General features: G+C 45.8%; 1 protein-coding gene across 2 annotated transcripts in view; it reads left to right on the forward strand.

Moving 5' to 3' along the window:
• The window catches only part of SLCO3A1 (solute carrier organic anion transporter family member 3A1), a 328,719-nt gene that overhangs the window by 295,523 nt on the left and 18,800 nt on the right, over nucleotides 1-14,396 (forward strand). For both annotated transcript variants that reach the window (XM_007164979.2, XM_007164978.2), the window contains exons 8-9: nucleotides 8,283-8,458; nucleotides 13,075-13,139. In XM_007164979.2, the coding sequence (XP_007165041.2) occupies nucleotides 8,283-8,458; nucleotides 13,075-13,139 (241 nt within the window). The remainder of the gene's footprint in view (nucleotides 1-8,282; nucleotides 8,459-13,074; nucleotides 13,140-14,396) is intronic.

The following is a 14,396-nucleotide window of genomic DNA, read 5'->3' on the forward strand; positions in this document are numbered from 1 at the left end:
GATGTTTAGCAGCACCCCTGGGGCTCTACCCACCGGATGCCAGTAGCAGTACTACCCCCTGCACCCTCTGCCATTTGTGAAACCACCAATGCCTCCAGATAGTTCCATAGGTCCCTGGTGGGGGGACAGAATCCCCCCAAGTTGGGAACCACTGCTGTAGTCAAAGGAATGAGTTCTTAAAATTTTCTAGAAACAGCGCAGCATCTGAGCTGACACTGAGCATTCATCCTTCAGTCTCCTTTTCCATCTCACCATTATTGGGTTCACCCACTGTAGAAACCAAGCTGGAGGTTAGAGGTGCCATGTCGGCATATTCCTGCAGAAGAAACAAACTGGTCGATTAAATGCCATATCCGCCAGCAGGGGTATCTACAGTGGCTGAACCAAGGTTTGACAGCCTGGGTATTTCATATGCAAATCTAGATTTCTGGCCTCTCTGAAAGGCCAGAAAGGTGGATGAGAATTAACATGGCACCTGCACCCCGATGGGACAGCAGTTGCCTAGAGCTAAGAGGAGACTGATGCTTTAGACAAGACATTTGATCTCCACTTAGCCATGGTCCCCACCACTGGTCACCCCAGACACTGGACCATTTTTCTCATCTGTTTCCTAATGGTCCCCAAAGGTCTGGAGTTTGCAAATCCTCTTGTATGGCCTGACCCCATTTGCCAGAACTGATTTAAAAGTCTGCCCTCATCCTGGTGATGGCTTGTCAGAGGGACTTGGGAATATTCTGAAGTCAAGCCCAATGAGGGCATTGCCACCCCAGGACATCTAATATATCTCAGGCCCTGGGCTAGACATTAGAAATATAGAGATGAATAAGGCAAGGAGATCATGTTTACCATAAGATGAGATGTAATATATTAATAGTTATGTTACAAGGGAATACCCAGGAGCAGCAGCTAACCTTATATGTTTATAATATCGTATTAAGTGAAAAAAGCACATTATAGAACAATATCTAGATTATGATCCCTTTTAGTAAAGGAAAAGAAAAATCTAAATATTTGTATATCTCTGCATGGGAAAAGATTGGAAGGATAAGCCTGTTATATATAATGTTCACAGAACATTATCTCTGGCTAGGACTAAAAACTTAATTTTTATATATTTCTTTACATTTTTCTGTATGTTTCTAAATAGCCTAAAATGAACATGCATCCCTTCTCCAATAAGGAAAAACATTTTTACTAAAAAAAAGATCCAGCATTCAAGGTTGGGTGCTTACAGTCTAATGGAAGGAAACAGGTATGTAGAGAAACTAGTGAACTTGGAGCCTTCTGCCTGCTTGGGTAGGAATTGGTTCAGGGTGAGGAGGGTCTGGAAGGAGAGAGTGTGGATGTCATTTCCTGGAGGAGGAGCAGGGGCAGGGCCAGGCTTCATCCACGGAGACTGCGTGGGTAGTTGCCCGGTGGATAGGATGCAAGGACATCCCAGCACGGAATGTGTGTGAGCATGGGGTGGGGGGGAGGCTTGAACCTCGTGACAAGGGCAAGGCTTTGGCTTGGAGTCTGGAAGGAGGAAGGTACAGGGAGGGGCCCGGTGTTCATTCTGAGCTGCAGCCGCCTCCTTCTCCTCTGTGCTCTGCCCACACTTTCCACCTGGGATGGCTGGAGCAAAGAGTAAGCCCGACGCTTCCCGAAGAACGGCCCTTTCCTTCCCCTCCGCAGGAGATACTTAAGGCTCTGACAGGATGCAGGTTACAGAGGTGAAGGGTGGACGGAGGTCTTGGTTTCATCGCAGGGTTTTTCTCCCTGGCCATTATCCTTCAGCTAGTGACCCTGCCAGGGAACAAGAGAGCGCATTTCTTCTTGGCAGTGTTTCAATCTCCCCTTTGCCTTGAGGCACGTGGGTTGCCGGTGATACTCTTTGTGACGAGCTACGAGGTCTTCACCTGGAAAAACCAGCTAGGGTTGGGTCAGTGAGGTGAAGAGATTCTAAGCTACAAAAAGACAGTACTAAATGACAGGAGAATGTCTGAGGAACTTCACTGAATCATGAAAGAATCCCATAGAAGTCTAGGACACATGCGAGTACGTTGTCATTCGAAGGAAGACGTCCCAGCTGTTGTGGTACAATCTCAGTCCTTTGCCATCTCGGTCATCAGGCAGAAGCAGGACAGAACACTGCATGTGTCGGCACTCCCTCTGGCCAACCCCCTTTCTGAACTATAGCACTAGGGCCCGACCTTTAATAGAGATTGTCATTTCTTCCTGGTAACCGAATATATTTCAGAAAGAAAACCAAAAACAGTATTCCAGGATGCTGAGAATGAAACTTTCAAGTTTTCACAGCCTCTTAATACAAAGAACACCATCACCCCCATGTCTGTCCCCTTAGAAAAGTCATTTTTCAACCTAGAGATTAGTTTTATTTGTGCAGTTAATAGAATTGATCCATCAGTATTGAATATTGGGGGAAAACCCAAACAAAAACAACTTTATTTGCCAGATACTTTTGAAACACTGCTGAGGAGTATTTTGTTCTTATAATATGAGCTGTCAAAATAGCATGCTTATGATTTCCTTCATCAATAGAAAATGAATCCTAGATTCGAGAGAGTCATTTTTCTATTTTTATGCTCTCCAGCTTTATTGTAATTATTTATTCCATCATTGCATGTGAATAGAAACATTTCTCAATTTAAATTAATGACCGAATGTAGAACGAGAGTACAATTTTTAGTGACTGTGCTCTTCTTTTGTTGATTTCTTCTTCTGGAGTTTTAAATTTTTTTAAATAGATGATACATTTGTGTGGTTCAAAAACCAAAAAGGAGGGAGTGGAAACTCCTTTCTACCTCAGTCTCCTGTTCACCCACTTTTCAACCCACTACTCTGCCCAACAGATAATTGTATATCCTACTGGGTTTTAATGCACCAAAAGGTATTATTCTGTAGCTTGTTTATTTATTTTTTTAATTGAAGTATAGTTGATTTATAATGTGTTATTTTCAGCAAAGTGTACAGCAAAGTGATTCAGTTATACATATACGTAGATCCCTGTGCTATACAGTAGATCCTTGTTGGTTATCTATTTTATACTGTAGCTTGTTACTTGTGAGTTTTTTTGTTGTTAATAATTTATCTTGGAGTTTTTTTCATATTAGTACATAAAGAGCACTCTGATACCTTTTTTACTGCTACATAATATTCCGTGTGTGGACCTGTTGGAATGTATCTAACCAATTCCTGTTGATGGGCATTCAGGGCTGCAAAACTTTAGCTCCTGCAGACTGTGTTGTGACTTGAATTGTATACTGACATCATTTTGTGCCTGGGCAAGTCTGTCTGTAGGATAAGTTCTTGTAGAATTTCCAAGCCAGTCCCACTCTGTCTGCCAGGTCACCACTGCTTCCAAATGTGGTCAGGCCAGTTCCTCCGTGAGCACCGTGGTCATCTGATTATCAACATGATCTCTCAGGGCAGGAAAGCTAGATCCTGCCACCCCACGCCTGGCACCAGACAGAGACTCCAGCTCTCCTGGAGGCAGTGGGGACCACATTCCTCCCCAGAGAACGGCAAACTGGGAAGACGTTCCTTTGCCACGGGATGGAAAACTGGACATTTGCCAGGTCAGGAGCAGTAGACTAATCTCCTGGAGCCTAGTGCACTTCCTTCACAGTTAAATATATTGGGGGCTGCTGAGGACAGCACTGGGGGTACCACTCCATTCAGGCCGTGATCGTCTATAGGCCGTTGCCCAGGTCCATCTGCATTCTGGGCTGGCGCCACCCGCGGGACTGTTGTCTACAAACAGGGTGAGAATTAGTATCCCAACCTCTATCTTCTCCTTCCCCCACACCCAGGTTATCCCTATATTTTCAAACTTCCTACTGCTTGGGGCTTTTGCAGGTCTCAGTGTTCCCACTTACATGCCCAGTTAATATCAGCTGAAAGGCTGTCTGCTCTTCCTTCTCACTTGGGATCATAGTGTGAAGCCTCATTGGTGCAAAGTCCTCTCTTCCAATTATGCACCCTGGGATGATTATTCCCACCACACTGAGACATCAGGGTGGAAGTTTCTCCCTAACCTGGCCTTGTACGCTCAGAGCCTCACAGGTCCTTTAGCACAATGGCCAGGGTGATCTGTGGTCTCTTCTATCACCTGAGCCCAAATAAAGGACATTTCCCATCCCTTGCCATAGGACTTAGGCTTAGCACTTTTCCTTGGATTCTCTGCAGGAAGGGTCCTAGGAATGTCCCAGCCTGCGCCCCAGGCCTCGGGGCCACCCAGCACTTTCTGTTCATTCTGTCAGATTGACTCATTTAACTAAAAAGGAAACCCATCCAAGTCCCCACTCAGGTCACTCGGCTTACCTCCTCCCCAGCCTCTTTTCACAGCTCCTCTCAAATACATTAAGTCTGAATAAATTAGTACAGAGTTGCCTAGAGCATTTGAGAGGGACCCATCCATTTCCAGCTTCTCTCCTCGGCACCAGCAAGCCAGTATGATCACTGGTCCTGTACCAGTTTCCTGCTTCTCCTCTCCTGGCATCTATACCCTACAAGTGCTTATTCCTGTCCAGTCAGCCTGTGCTGCCCTGGGTCCATTCTTGTCTCATTCCACCCCCTGGCTTTGTGATCTCACCTGTCCCCTTTGCCTTGGCTGCAAATCCCAGGGTGGCTCAGCCCCGCTGTTCGCTCACGCCATTCACAGGATGTTGCCTTCCTGTGCACGTTCACCTCACCCGGACCAGAAGGGCTGTATAATCACTGAGATAAAGGCATCTTATTTCTGACCCATTCCATTAGGGTCTTGATCACAGGCCTAATCCAGAGAATTTCAGAAGGAGTTTTTTACTTATCAGAACAGAGAGGGGCCGGGCAGTTTCCTCTTATGGTAAATGTAATACAGTTGAGCCATAGCCTAGGTACAGGGCAGAAATCGAAGACTGGGTGTAGGTTCCAATTACAGATTACTTATTAAACTAAACAAAGCTCACCAATCACACAGTTCATTCAAAGGGTTCTGATGACATCACATTCCTAAGGGGCTACGTGAGTCAGAACTCAGTTCCTGGGGTACTTGGCAAAACAAGACCACGGGCATCCACCGGGGGCCTGTTCCCTGTTTATACCTGAGCACTCTCCGAGGCCACATGGTTCTAAGGACCCCAGTCCCAAATCTCTTTCTCCTTGCAGGCTACAGCAGGGATCAAAGAGAGGAGGATGGGAGTGGTTTGAACTAGGGCAGGGTTTGAGAGGTGTTTAGGATATGATAAAATGAACGGGACTTGAGGGTTCATTCATTCATTCATTCATTCCATACCATACTCTAGAGCTGGGGATAAGTCAGGGATTAAAACCGCAGTGTTTTCTGTCCTTATTAGCATTTGGTCACGAGGAAGATGGATTTGATGTAGGAGTAAGGGGTGGGGGAGGTCCACCAGGTCTCTATCAAGTTAACAGGGTGTCATTTCTAAGGCAAGAGATGTGGAGGGAAAGGAGATGGGGGCCAGGGGTATGTGTATCTGTCAGGGTTTGGTCAGGAAAACAGCACCCACAAGTCTTTTGGAAATAAAGGGTTTAGTATAGGAAATAGAACTAACGTGAATGTGGAGGAGTTGGGAAATTAAGATCTGGAAGAAGTGAGATGAAGGACTGGAGAACAGTCACTCACTACATCCGCAGAAGTACCAGCTCAGGTGGGCAAGTCGAGGCATATGGGAAATTCCCAGGTGGCTGCTCAGTGAGATGAAGGGGGCATTCCGGGAAGGGTCTGGGGAAGCACATCAGCAAGCCTTCGTCCAGGTCAGTAGAGGTGGCCATGGGCCCTCTGTTGTCGGCAGGGTAGTCAGTAAAGAAGGCGGATGCACATAGGGATGCTAGGACCAGCCAGCCCCTTCTGGGCACCTCTGCGTGTGTCTGTCCCCGTGTCTGACCATCTGAGAGTAAGGGCCTGTGCTTCACTTCCAGATCTCGTCCGTGTTTCCCTCCGGTTCAGCTTCATCCATGCAGGGAAGGGAATCCTAGGGAAATAGTTCCGGCTGTGGATGGCAAAGTAGTGCCAAGATGCCGGCACGGAATCCCACGCAGGGCACTCATCCCGGAGTCGGTGTTGATATCTCAACATGCTCAGAGGCTTAGGAAGGGGCATCCCGAGTGGGTCTGGGAGGGATATGGGCTAGGGATTGAATTTAGGAGAGTTATCGGAAAGCACGTAGATGTAAAACAATCTAGGGAAGAGTGCAGCGTGAGAAGGGAAGAAAGCCTGGACCAGAACCCCAAGGAGCTCCAGCATTTTAAAGTGGGGTCGGGGGAAGGTGCCAGCAAGGAAGATGCAAAAGGAGCGACCAGAGAGGGAGGAAGGAAACCAGAGAGCAAGCTGTGGAAGTCAAGGAGGAAGTGGGTCACAGGCACATGCTGGGGGTGGGGAGGGAGACCTCCAGGAAGAGAGAAGTGGATGGCGGGGTCAGGCTATGGAGGCCACTGTCGAGCTTAGCTGATCCGATTACTGCGGGTGGGGACCCAAGCCAGCTTGAGTGAGTTGAGAGCATGGGAGGTGAGGACGCGGAGGTGGTGAGTGTGAACAGCTAGAAAAGTTTATCTGTGAAGTCGGGGTCGGCGGAGAGGGAGGAGCGGTTTCCTCTCCCCGGAAGGCAGAGAAGAGGCATTTTCAGTTAGACTTGGGGAGAAGGCCTGCTTCCTGATAAAAGCAGAGGAAGATCTGTTCACACAGGCATTCTAAAACCGGCTGCTGAGTTCCCCCTGCTGTGTCTCAGCGCTGTGCTGTGAGACGATGCTCAGTAAGTCACAGGTAACACACGTTCTTATCCCAGGAGCGCAAGGTCTCCTCCAGGAGGGTAGCGAGGGTCTCTGCTGTGGGGTGTGGAGTGTACCCTCACGGAGGGAAGTGCCAGCTCACATGGGGGCCGACTTGCGGGGGGGGGGGGCCTTGCAGCTGGAGGAGACATCAACACGGGGTTTTGCAGAAGAGCTAGTATGTCTCCAGGCAGAGGTGTATGGAAAGGGACAGAGGGGCAGGGCCTCAGCACTTTTCAGGGAACGACAGTAAACACCCCTGGGTGCTGTGATGGGACCATTTACACAAGGGCACCTGCTGTAGCACATGGCTTAGGAAGAAGGGTCCAGCCCCACCCAAGGTCTCCCCCACTTCGCATGGGTAAAAGCTCCTGGGCAGGACACAGCCACACAGGATGGAGGGAGCAGTCTTCGGACACCCCTGAAAGCATCCCATGTAGCTTAAAGGGATAAGAAAAGCTCCAATGTGTATGTCCTCTGGGGAAAGAAGAGGAGAGGAACAAAGATGAGGGGAGACGGACTGAGGAGGAGCAATGTAAAAGCCAAAGGGGATTTGTTTGACTCTCAGGAGGGTTTACCTCGGCATGTGCCCTGAGAGCCAAGCAGTCCTGGAAAGAAAAGCGATGAATCATTTATGATTGTTTTCACTTTGTATTCATTAAAGGCCTCTGCACTATTATTATCGAACCTTAATTGGCTCGGCTGCTGGCTCGGCACGGTACTGCCTCTCCGGGTCCCCGCTCTTCCCTTTGCCATCAGAAATTCCTCAAGCGTGAGCCAGGTCCGTGCTGGGGAGCAGGGGCGGCTGGGCAAGAATCCACCCGAAGATCAAACGGAATGCAGCCGCTTGTCTTTCTCTTCTCTGATCATATATTAATAAATGTATCTCGCTGAGCTCCAGCTCGCTCCCCCCGATCCGCTCTAAACTCTCTGGCATCTCTTCACCCTCTTTGCTTTCTCAGCCACTCGAGAACTTTCCCATTAGCTGCCCCCTCTCACAGCCCGACGAGCTCAGCAACTTCACGCATGACGGTGCACATCCTTTGTTCCAAGTGCCACCTTGGACCCTGAACCAGCAACCATATGCGGGTTACCTGATTTGCTTCTTTTAATATACTTCAGTGTAATTATAACTGCATAAAAGAGAGGACAAATTGGCAAGTGATTACATTGTTAATTTGGCAATGTTTTATCACATTGTGGAAGCACAATTTCCTCTCTAATTGTATTGGGGGGGGGACACGTTTGTTTGCGGTTCGGCTTATTGAGGGATTCTTGAGCATAGATATGAAATACACAGGAGACGGGGAAATCAGCTCACCTCCCCATAAATATTCCTTTATTTACATGTGTTTTGCAGCCTCTTTAAAAAAATCTAACTCGTTTATTCAGGCCTAATTAATGAAATGCTACAGAATGTATAATAAGGCTATGACAGTTCCAGCTGCTGGATGGCTTTGGATTGGGAAACTGGAGATACCCCCAGTTAACAGGGCTGAATGCTTCCCTTGCAGAATCTCACCAGCTGTGCGTGCCTCACGACCGTCCCGCCTGAGAATGCGACCGTGGTTCCTGGAAAATGCCCCAGTCCTGGCTGCCAAGAGGCCTTCCTCACCTTCCTGTGTGTGATGTGTGTCTGCAGCATGATTGGGGCAATGGCTCAGACTCCCTCGGTCATTATCCTTATCAGGTAAGCTTAGCCCCTGGAACCCGGACCCAAGAGCCAGCCTCCCGTCTCCCCCTCCCCACCTGCCGTGTGTCTGCAGTTCTCCTGGAAATCAGAACTCCAGGGACTATATGAGTCTTACAAGCCAGCTTCCCTAGGCTGGTAGGAATCGGTTACGTCTGATAGAGACCTCACACCAAAAGTAGAAAGCACGGCCCAAGAGAGAACACTACACTTTCATGTCATCCCAAGAATAGACTCTGCAGGTGATTTGGAAAGGGACCGTGGTCCCTCGTTGATATTTGCAAAGAGCCATATTGTTGGAGTAAAATGAAAATGACATTGGACCAGCCAAGTCCCTGTGTCTGGCTCCTGTCCGGGCACTGATTAGCCGTATGACCTTGGGCCCATTTTCCCTCAGACTTGTTTCTGAATCTGGAACTGGAGGTGATGTCATGGGTCCTGCCTGCCTCCTGCCGTGGTGTGGGTCCTGCCGAGACCATGTGTGTGCAAATGCCGTGAAGATGTGAGGGGTCATTGACAAAGTGTGATGCAGGGCTGAGTGGCTAATGGAAGGCAAGCAGTGACTGCTTTTGTGTAAGTGGATGGTTGGAGAGAGCCCCCCGTAATTCTGTTTCCCCATCTCTCAGGACCTGTCCTGGGGGCAGATGAGGTGCCTCAAAGGTGAATTACTGAGTAATATTCTGAGTAACTTACACAATTACAAGGTTATCTAGATCTGTTTGAGGAACCTAGAAGCAGAATGCTCCGCGCTCTGGCATCCATCTGAACCAGAAGAAGTGGCACCAAACACAGATCCATCTCACCGGGATGCAGTTATCTAAACAAACCAATTCAATCCCAAGGGCTAGAGATAAAAGTAGGAATGAAATGCTTGGTTGCAGCCTGTACAAATGTACATCACCAGCTGCTTTATCTGACCTATCTCTTTTTCGCACTGTGCCTACCACACTTCCTGATCTTGGTTATGAATTCACGAGGAAAAGAATTTACACAAAGTACTTATGTTATAAAGTCATTAGTAAAGCACTTTTAATGTGCAGAAGCATTGAGGGTACAATAGCAAATTACCATTTTATACTTATTAAATTTGAAAAATAAATTTAAAAAATTCACACCCAGTGCTGTAGGCAAGGCTGTAGCAAAACGGGTAAAATCACATATTGCTGGTGGCTTTGAGAAGCGTAACACTTCTTTCAAAAAGCAGTATGGCAAATGTAAGTCAACAGCCATAAAAATGTTCAGATCTTTTATGTGGTAACCCTACCCCTTGCTACTTGTCTTAAGAAAATACTCTCTACAAGAAGAAAAGTTCAGTGGAGACAGATTTTTATTACAATGTTAACTATAATAGCAGAAAACTCTGAATTGGAATAGTGAGTTAAATTATAGTACCGCAGCTCAGTGGAATAATGAAAATTCTTAAGAATGTGAAAAGTGTTATGAAATGAACTATTGAATTTAAATTATATATGGAAGATGATTATATATAATATGCACATGGACAAAACCCATCAGATCTCAGGTATGGGTTTAGGGTGGCTGCATTACTTTTTGTTATTAGAAATTCCTTTGAAGTTATATTGTGCCGTTCACACACAAAAGGCACCAAGAAGCAGGAAAAATGACCTTTACAGCCATTAGCAATGACTGGTCCCCTTTTTTCTCTCCCCTTGACTCCTCTGCAAAAACCCAGCTCAGTAGTTGTAGCTGGCAGACCAAACACAGAAAGTCAGTTGAAATCTTAATCACTTCCAAATCTCAGCTTGATAAATAGCTCTAGGAGATTTTCAGGAAATATTTGATTCCTTTTCAATGCACCAGCAACAGATGGCCTGGATGACCCAGGCTGGGCCTTGTCTACTTCATAGCTGGAGGTATGTGCCCACTTGCCTTTTGAGGGGTCCAGGGTAAACCATCTTCCATCACCATCCACTCCAATTTGCCATCACAGATGTAGGGAGGTACAAGGACACAAACAGTCTGAGCCACAGCCCAGATGAGCACCAGCCCTCGTCCCATGCCAGAGCAATAGACCCACTCCCACTCTTACTCCAGACAGAAACATACTTGCCAACAACAGTGCTCAGGACATCCGCAGGATAGGATACCAACTAGCAGTCACTTAGGTGCCCGCACTGGGCTCTTGTTTTAACTTCCTGTGTTTGCATCTTTCTTTATTAGCACTCAGATGGGGAGACACCAGAGGCTCAGAGAGTGATTAAGCAGTATCCTCAAGGTCATGTAGCTAGTAAGTTGTGGAGCTAAGGCCCTCTCCCTGGCCTGGCCTGGCACTTTCAGTAATGTTGACCCAAACCCTCCATTTCTCCATAACTGAATCCGAGAAGGATTATTGCTCCTGTGGGAACCAGTTTCCCAGCAGCATATGAAGGGAGATCTTAGCATCTTGTTCACTTTATTCCTAGTGACATGATAGCTAAAAGGAAACCAAACTTCAAGTGATAAGTACTCTAGCTCATTATGCCAGCATGTTTTCTTGATAAGGAGAATTTGCCTTTATCTTTGTGTCTTTCAAGTCAGTACCTTCAAATGAATGTGCAAAAAGTGAAACCATGGCGCCAATATTAACTCCAAAGAGCTTGGATTTTGCTCCATGCACATTCGAAAGAGAACTGACCGTGTTTCTGTCCAGAAACACTGATCTCATCTTTGATATTGTACAGGTATCTGGCTTGATCAGCCAGAGAGTGGTTTCCCTGTCATTCAATGGAAAGTCTTGACCTGCTGCCCTGGGACTGCTTACTTACACTGGACTCTTTGCAGTTGAGAAGGAACGTGTATTTCCCAAAGAATAACACATTTTTAGTTTTCAGAAATAGGGCAAAGATTGTGAAAACAACATCCATGTCCTTTTTGGTGTGACAGTGTCTTTTGGCCTTATATACCAAGAAGCCAAAGGCATGCCCATCTGATGCTCAAACCAGGTGGTAGGTCATTGGATGGTTGCCACTGGATGATTGGAGGAATGACCCCTGGGGTCGGTTAAGAATAGTATTCTAGCTACCAAGTCCAGAGATGGGTTATATATCTTGTGTACTAGGTATCCCACTGGATTTAGATGTCCCATTGGTAACTTTATTTCTAATGTTTATTTTCTGCAGAATTGCTTGCCTAGGTCCTTCCTGCACCGCATGAGTCTTCCTGGCCTTTTGGCCACGCTGAAATGCTCCTGGTGTTTCCTGAGGCTCAGCCACCCAGGACTGTCTCTAGGTCTAGCCCGGTCCTTCTAGGGGGCAGAGTAGTGCACTTACCTCCCCGTCTTCCCTAGAGACTCATAATGGGGACGGGACAAGAGGAAGTTTCTCTGCTGGTGGTGTTCGGGATGACCTGGAGCGCCTGTGGTCAGTCAGATGCCTCCCCCTCTACCAGCACACCAGAGACAGGGCTGCCCGGGGCTTAGAGGGAGACATGTGCCCACCCACCTACCCACTTATACATTCACTCAGCATGTGCTGTGTGTCACACACCACACTGATGATGAACGAGATGCAAACAGTCCTTGGCCTCAAGGAGAGAAGACAAGCATTGAGTAAATACTAGTTTCAAGAGTAAGAGGCATAACACAGGCAATCTATGACCAGCTGCGAGGGCCTCTCTATCTGGAATCGGTCACCATTTCCAAACCCCCTCTACTGTCACTCTTAACCCAGAAAGTGTTACCCTCTGAGACTGTTCTAGAAAATGTGTGAAAAGATCATGCTCAGGGACTGTTGTGGGTAAACCAAAGCCAAGGACATTGAGTCGGTTCAAAACAAAGTGATGCAACTAGATGAAGGTACATTTCCAATTTAAAAGGTACCGAAACTGGATATAGATGAATGGATTATTTCACAAGTGGTCCATCTAGGGAATCAACCCATGCTAGTCTGGTTGATTTCACAAAATGGTGTTAGAATGACAGAGGTGTTTATGGTTCTTGCCTGTTTGTATAGCATAAGGGGAACTGTCTTTCCTGTCATTATTTTCCCCAGATACATATACCCACCAATTTAAGATGTTTCCCTGTCCCAGCAAAAGCAAAGTGCCTTTAACTGCACAGAGTACCGATTATGCTGATTTCTTTTCTCTTATCATTGGGAGGATAGAAAATGCATGTGTGGTGATGCTCCCCCACTTCACCCTGGTTTGCGTGGATGGACAGATGAATGTGCAATATCAGGTAGCAAGTAGGGGACCCTTATTTCTGAAAATGTTGAATGAATGTGTTCAAACTGAGATTTATTGAGCACCTAATGTGTTCAGAGCTCTGTGGACCATACCCGGGTAAGTGAGCTCAGCGCTGCTCTTAGGGAGTTCTTTCAGAAGTTGACCAGGGAAGATGAAAGACCTTGTGGACCAAATTCGCATTCCATCCTTCAAATAACAAGATTAGTTTTAGTTAATAAAAAACACTGTTAAATTCCTAAACTTATGTCACTGCAGTTGCAGGGATTTTTCAGAGTTTAAGCAGGGAAAGTGAAAAAAAAAAAAGCACAAAACCATTAATAATTTTCTACAGAAGGACACTGATGGACAGCAGCAGATGACTCTGGGGTCTGTTAATTAAAGTGGAGAGATAAGAATCTTTTCTTTTTTCCTCTTCTCTTCTTTGCACGTAGGACAGTCAGCCCTGAACTCAAATCCTACGCCCTGGGAGTTCTTTTTCTCCTCCTCCGTTTGCTGGGTACGTATTATCTCTTTATTTCCTCAATAGTGAATTGGATGCTTATAACCAGGTGAGTACATATCAGTGGAATCATCCCCTTTCTTGAGTTTGTCATTTTTCCTATGAGGTTTTTTGGTAAACAAGAGAAACATCAAGTCTGTTCATTTTGCTCAGGGTTTAGACCTAAACTCACACACTCCCTGGATATTGCAGAGTTTTTGTTGATATCAACTATGCCTTTGTACCACCCTTAATTCTCATTGGCATAAGGAGGAAAAGCGATGGCACCAAAGAGAAAGAAATGTGATGGTGTCATTTGGAACCCTCATTAAGCAACCCATGAGCAGCTTGTGGAAAGCTTCACTTATGGGGCTTCCAGCTTGAGGAGAGGAGAGGTATCCTCACAATGCTTTGCAAATGGAAACTTTGCATCCTTTAAATTTTTCCGAACTGATTTAGTTTATTTACCTTGGGTTTCCTGGATGGGGCAAATATGACCTTCATGCTATAGACCCTACATTCCAAGGTTTGGTATGGATAGAAGGAATTAAGTCTAATGCCCCAATTTTTAAGATGGGAAAACAGGATGGGAATAGCCCATGGTTCTTCCAGGGTTCTGGGACCAGCTGGGGAGAAGCTGGAAAGGCCAACAAGGTAACCCTTCTCCCTCTAGACCACACTGTTGCTTTATGAACTCCCTTTGTCAAGGCCAAGATCAAGATAGGACAACGTTTTTTCTTGAATAATAAAGCTGTGGTCTTCTTTAATGGACATTAAATGGTAAATAGATGTGGAAAGGGAAGTAACCATGGCCTATATCTTCAGAGTAAAAATAAAGTTTCTCATTCCAAATAGTATACAACCTGGATGAGCATAAAGAATTAACTATAGAAATGTTTATAAAAATGTCTATAAAAGTTAAAAATTGGCAACAACCTAAATACCCAACAGCAGGGAATTAGTTAAATCCATTATGAGCTCTAATTCCAGTAGGATTTATGTTCCCCCTTAAAGTTCTGGAAAGAAAAATATTCATAGACTTGGAAAAGGCACATGATAAGTGGAGGGGGAAAAAGAGGTCTATAATATATTATATATGCAAATGTTTTTAAAGTATATATAAATATGGAAAAATACTGGAACGCTAGATGTGAAAATGCTATCAGCTATTATCATTGAATAGTGAGGCTATAAATGATATTTTCTAAATTTGTTTTTAAAATTTGAATATATATATATTTTATTACTTGCATAATGAGATTACTTCCTATATAA

The sequence above is a fragment of the Balaenoptera acutorostrata genome, chromosome 3 (assembly GCF_949987535.1).
Source record: "Balaenoptera acutorostrata chromosome 3, mBalAcu1.1, whole genome shotgun sequence".
Lineage (NCBI taxonomy): Eukaryota > Metazoa > Chordata > Mammalia > Artiodactyla > Balaenopteridae > Balaenoptera > Balaenoptera acutorostrata.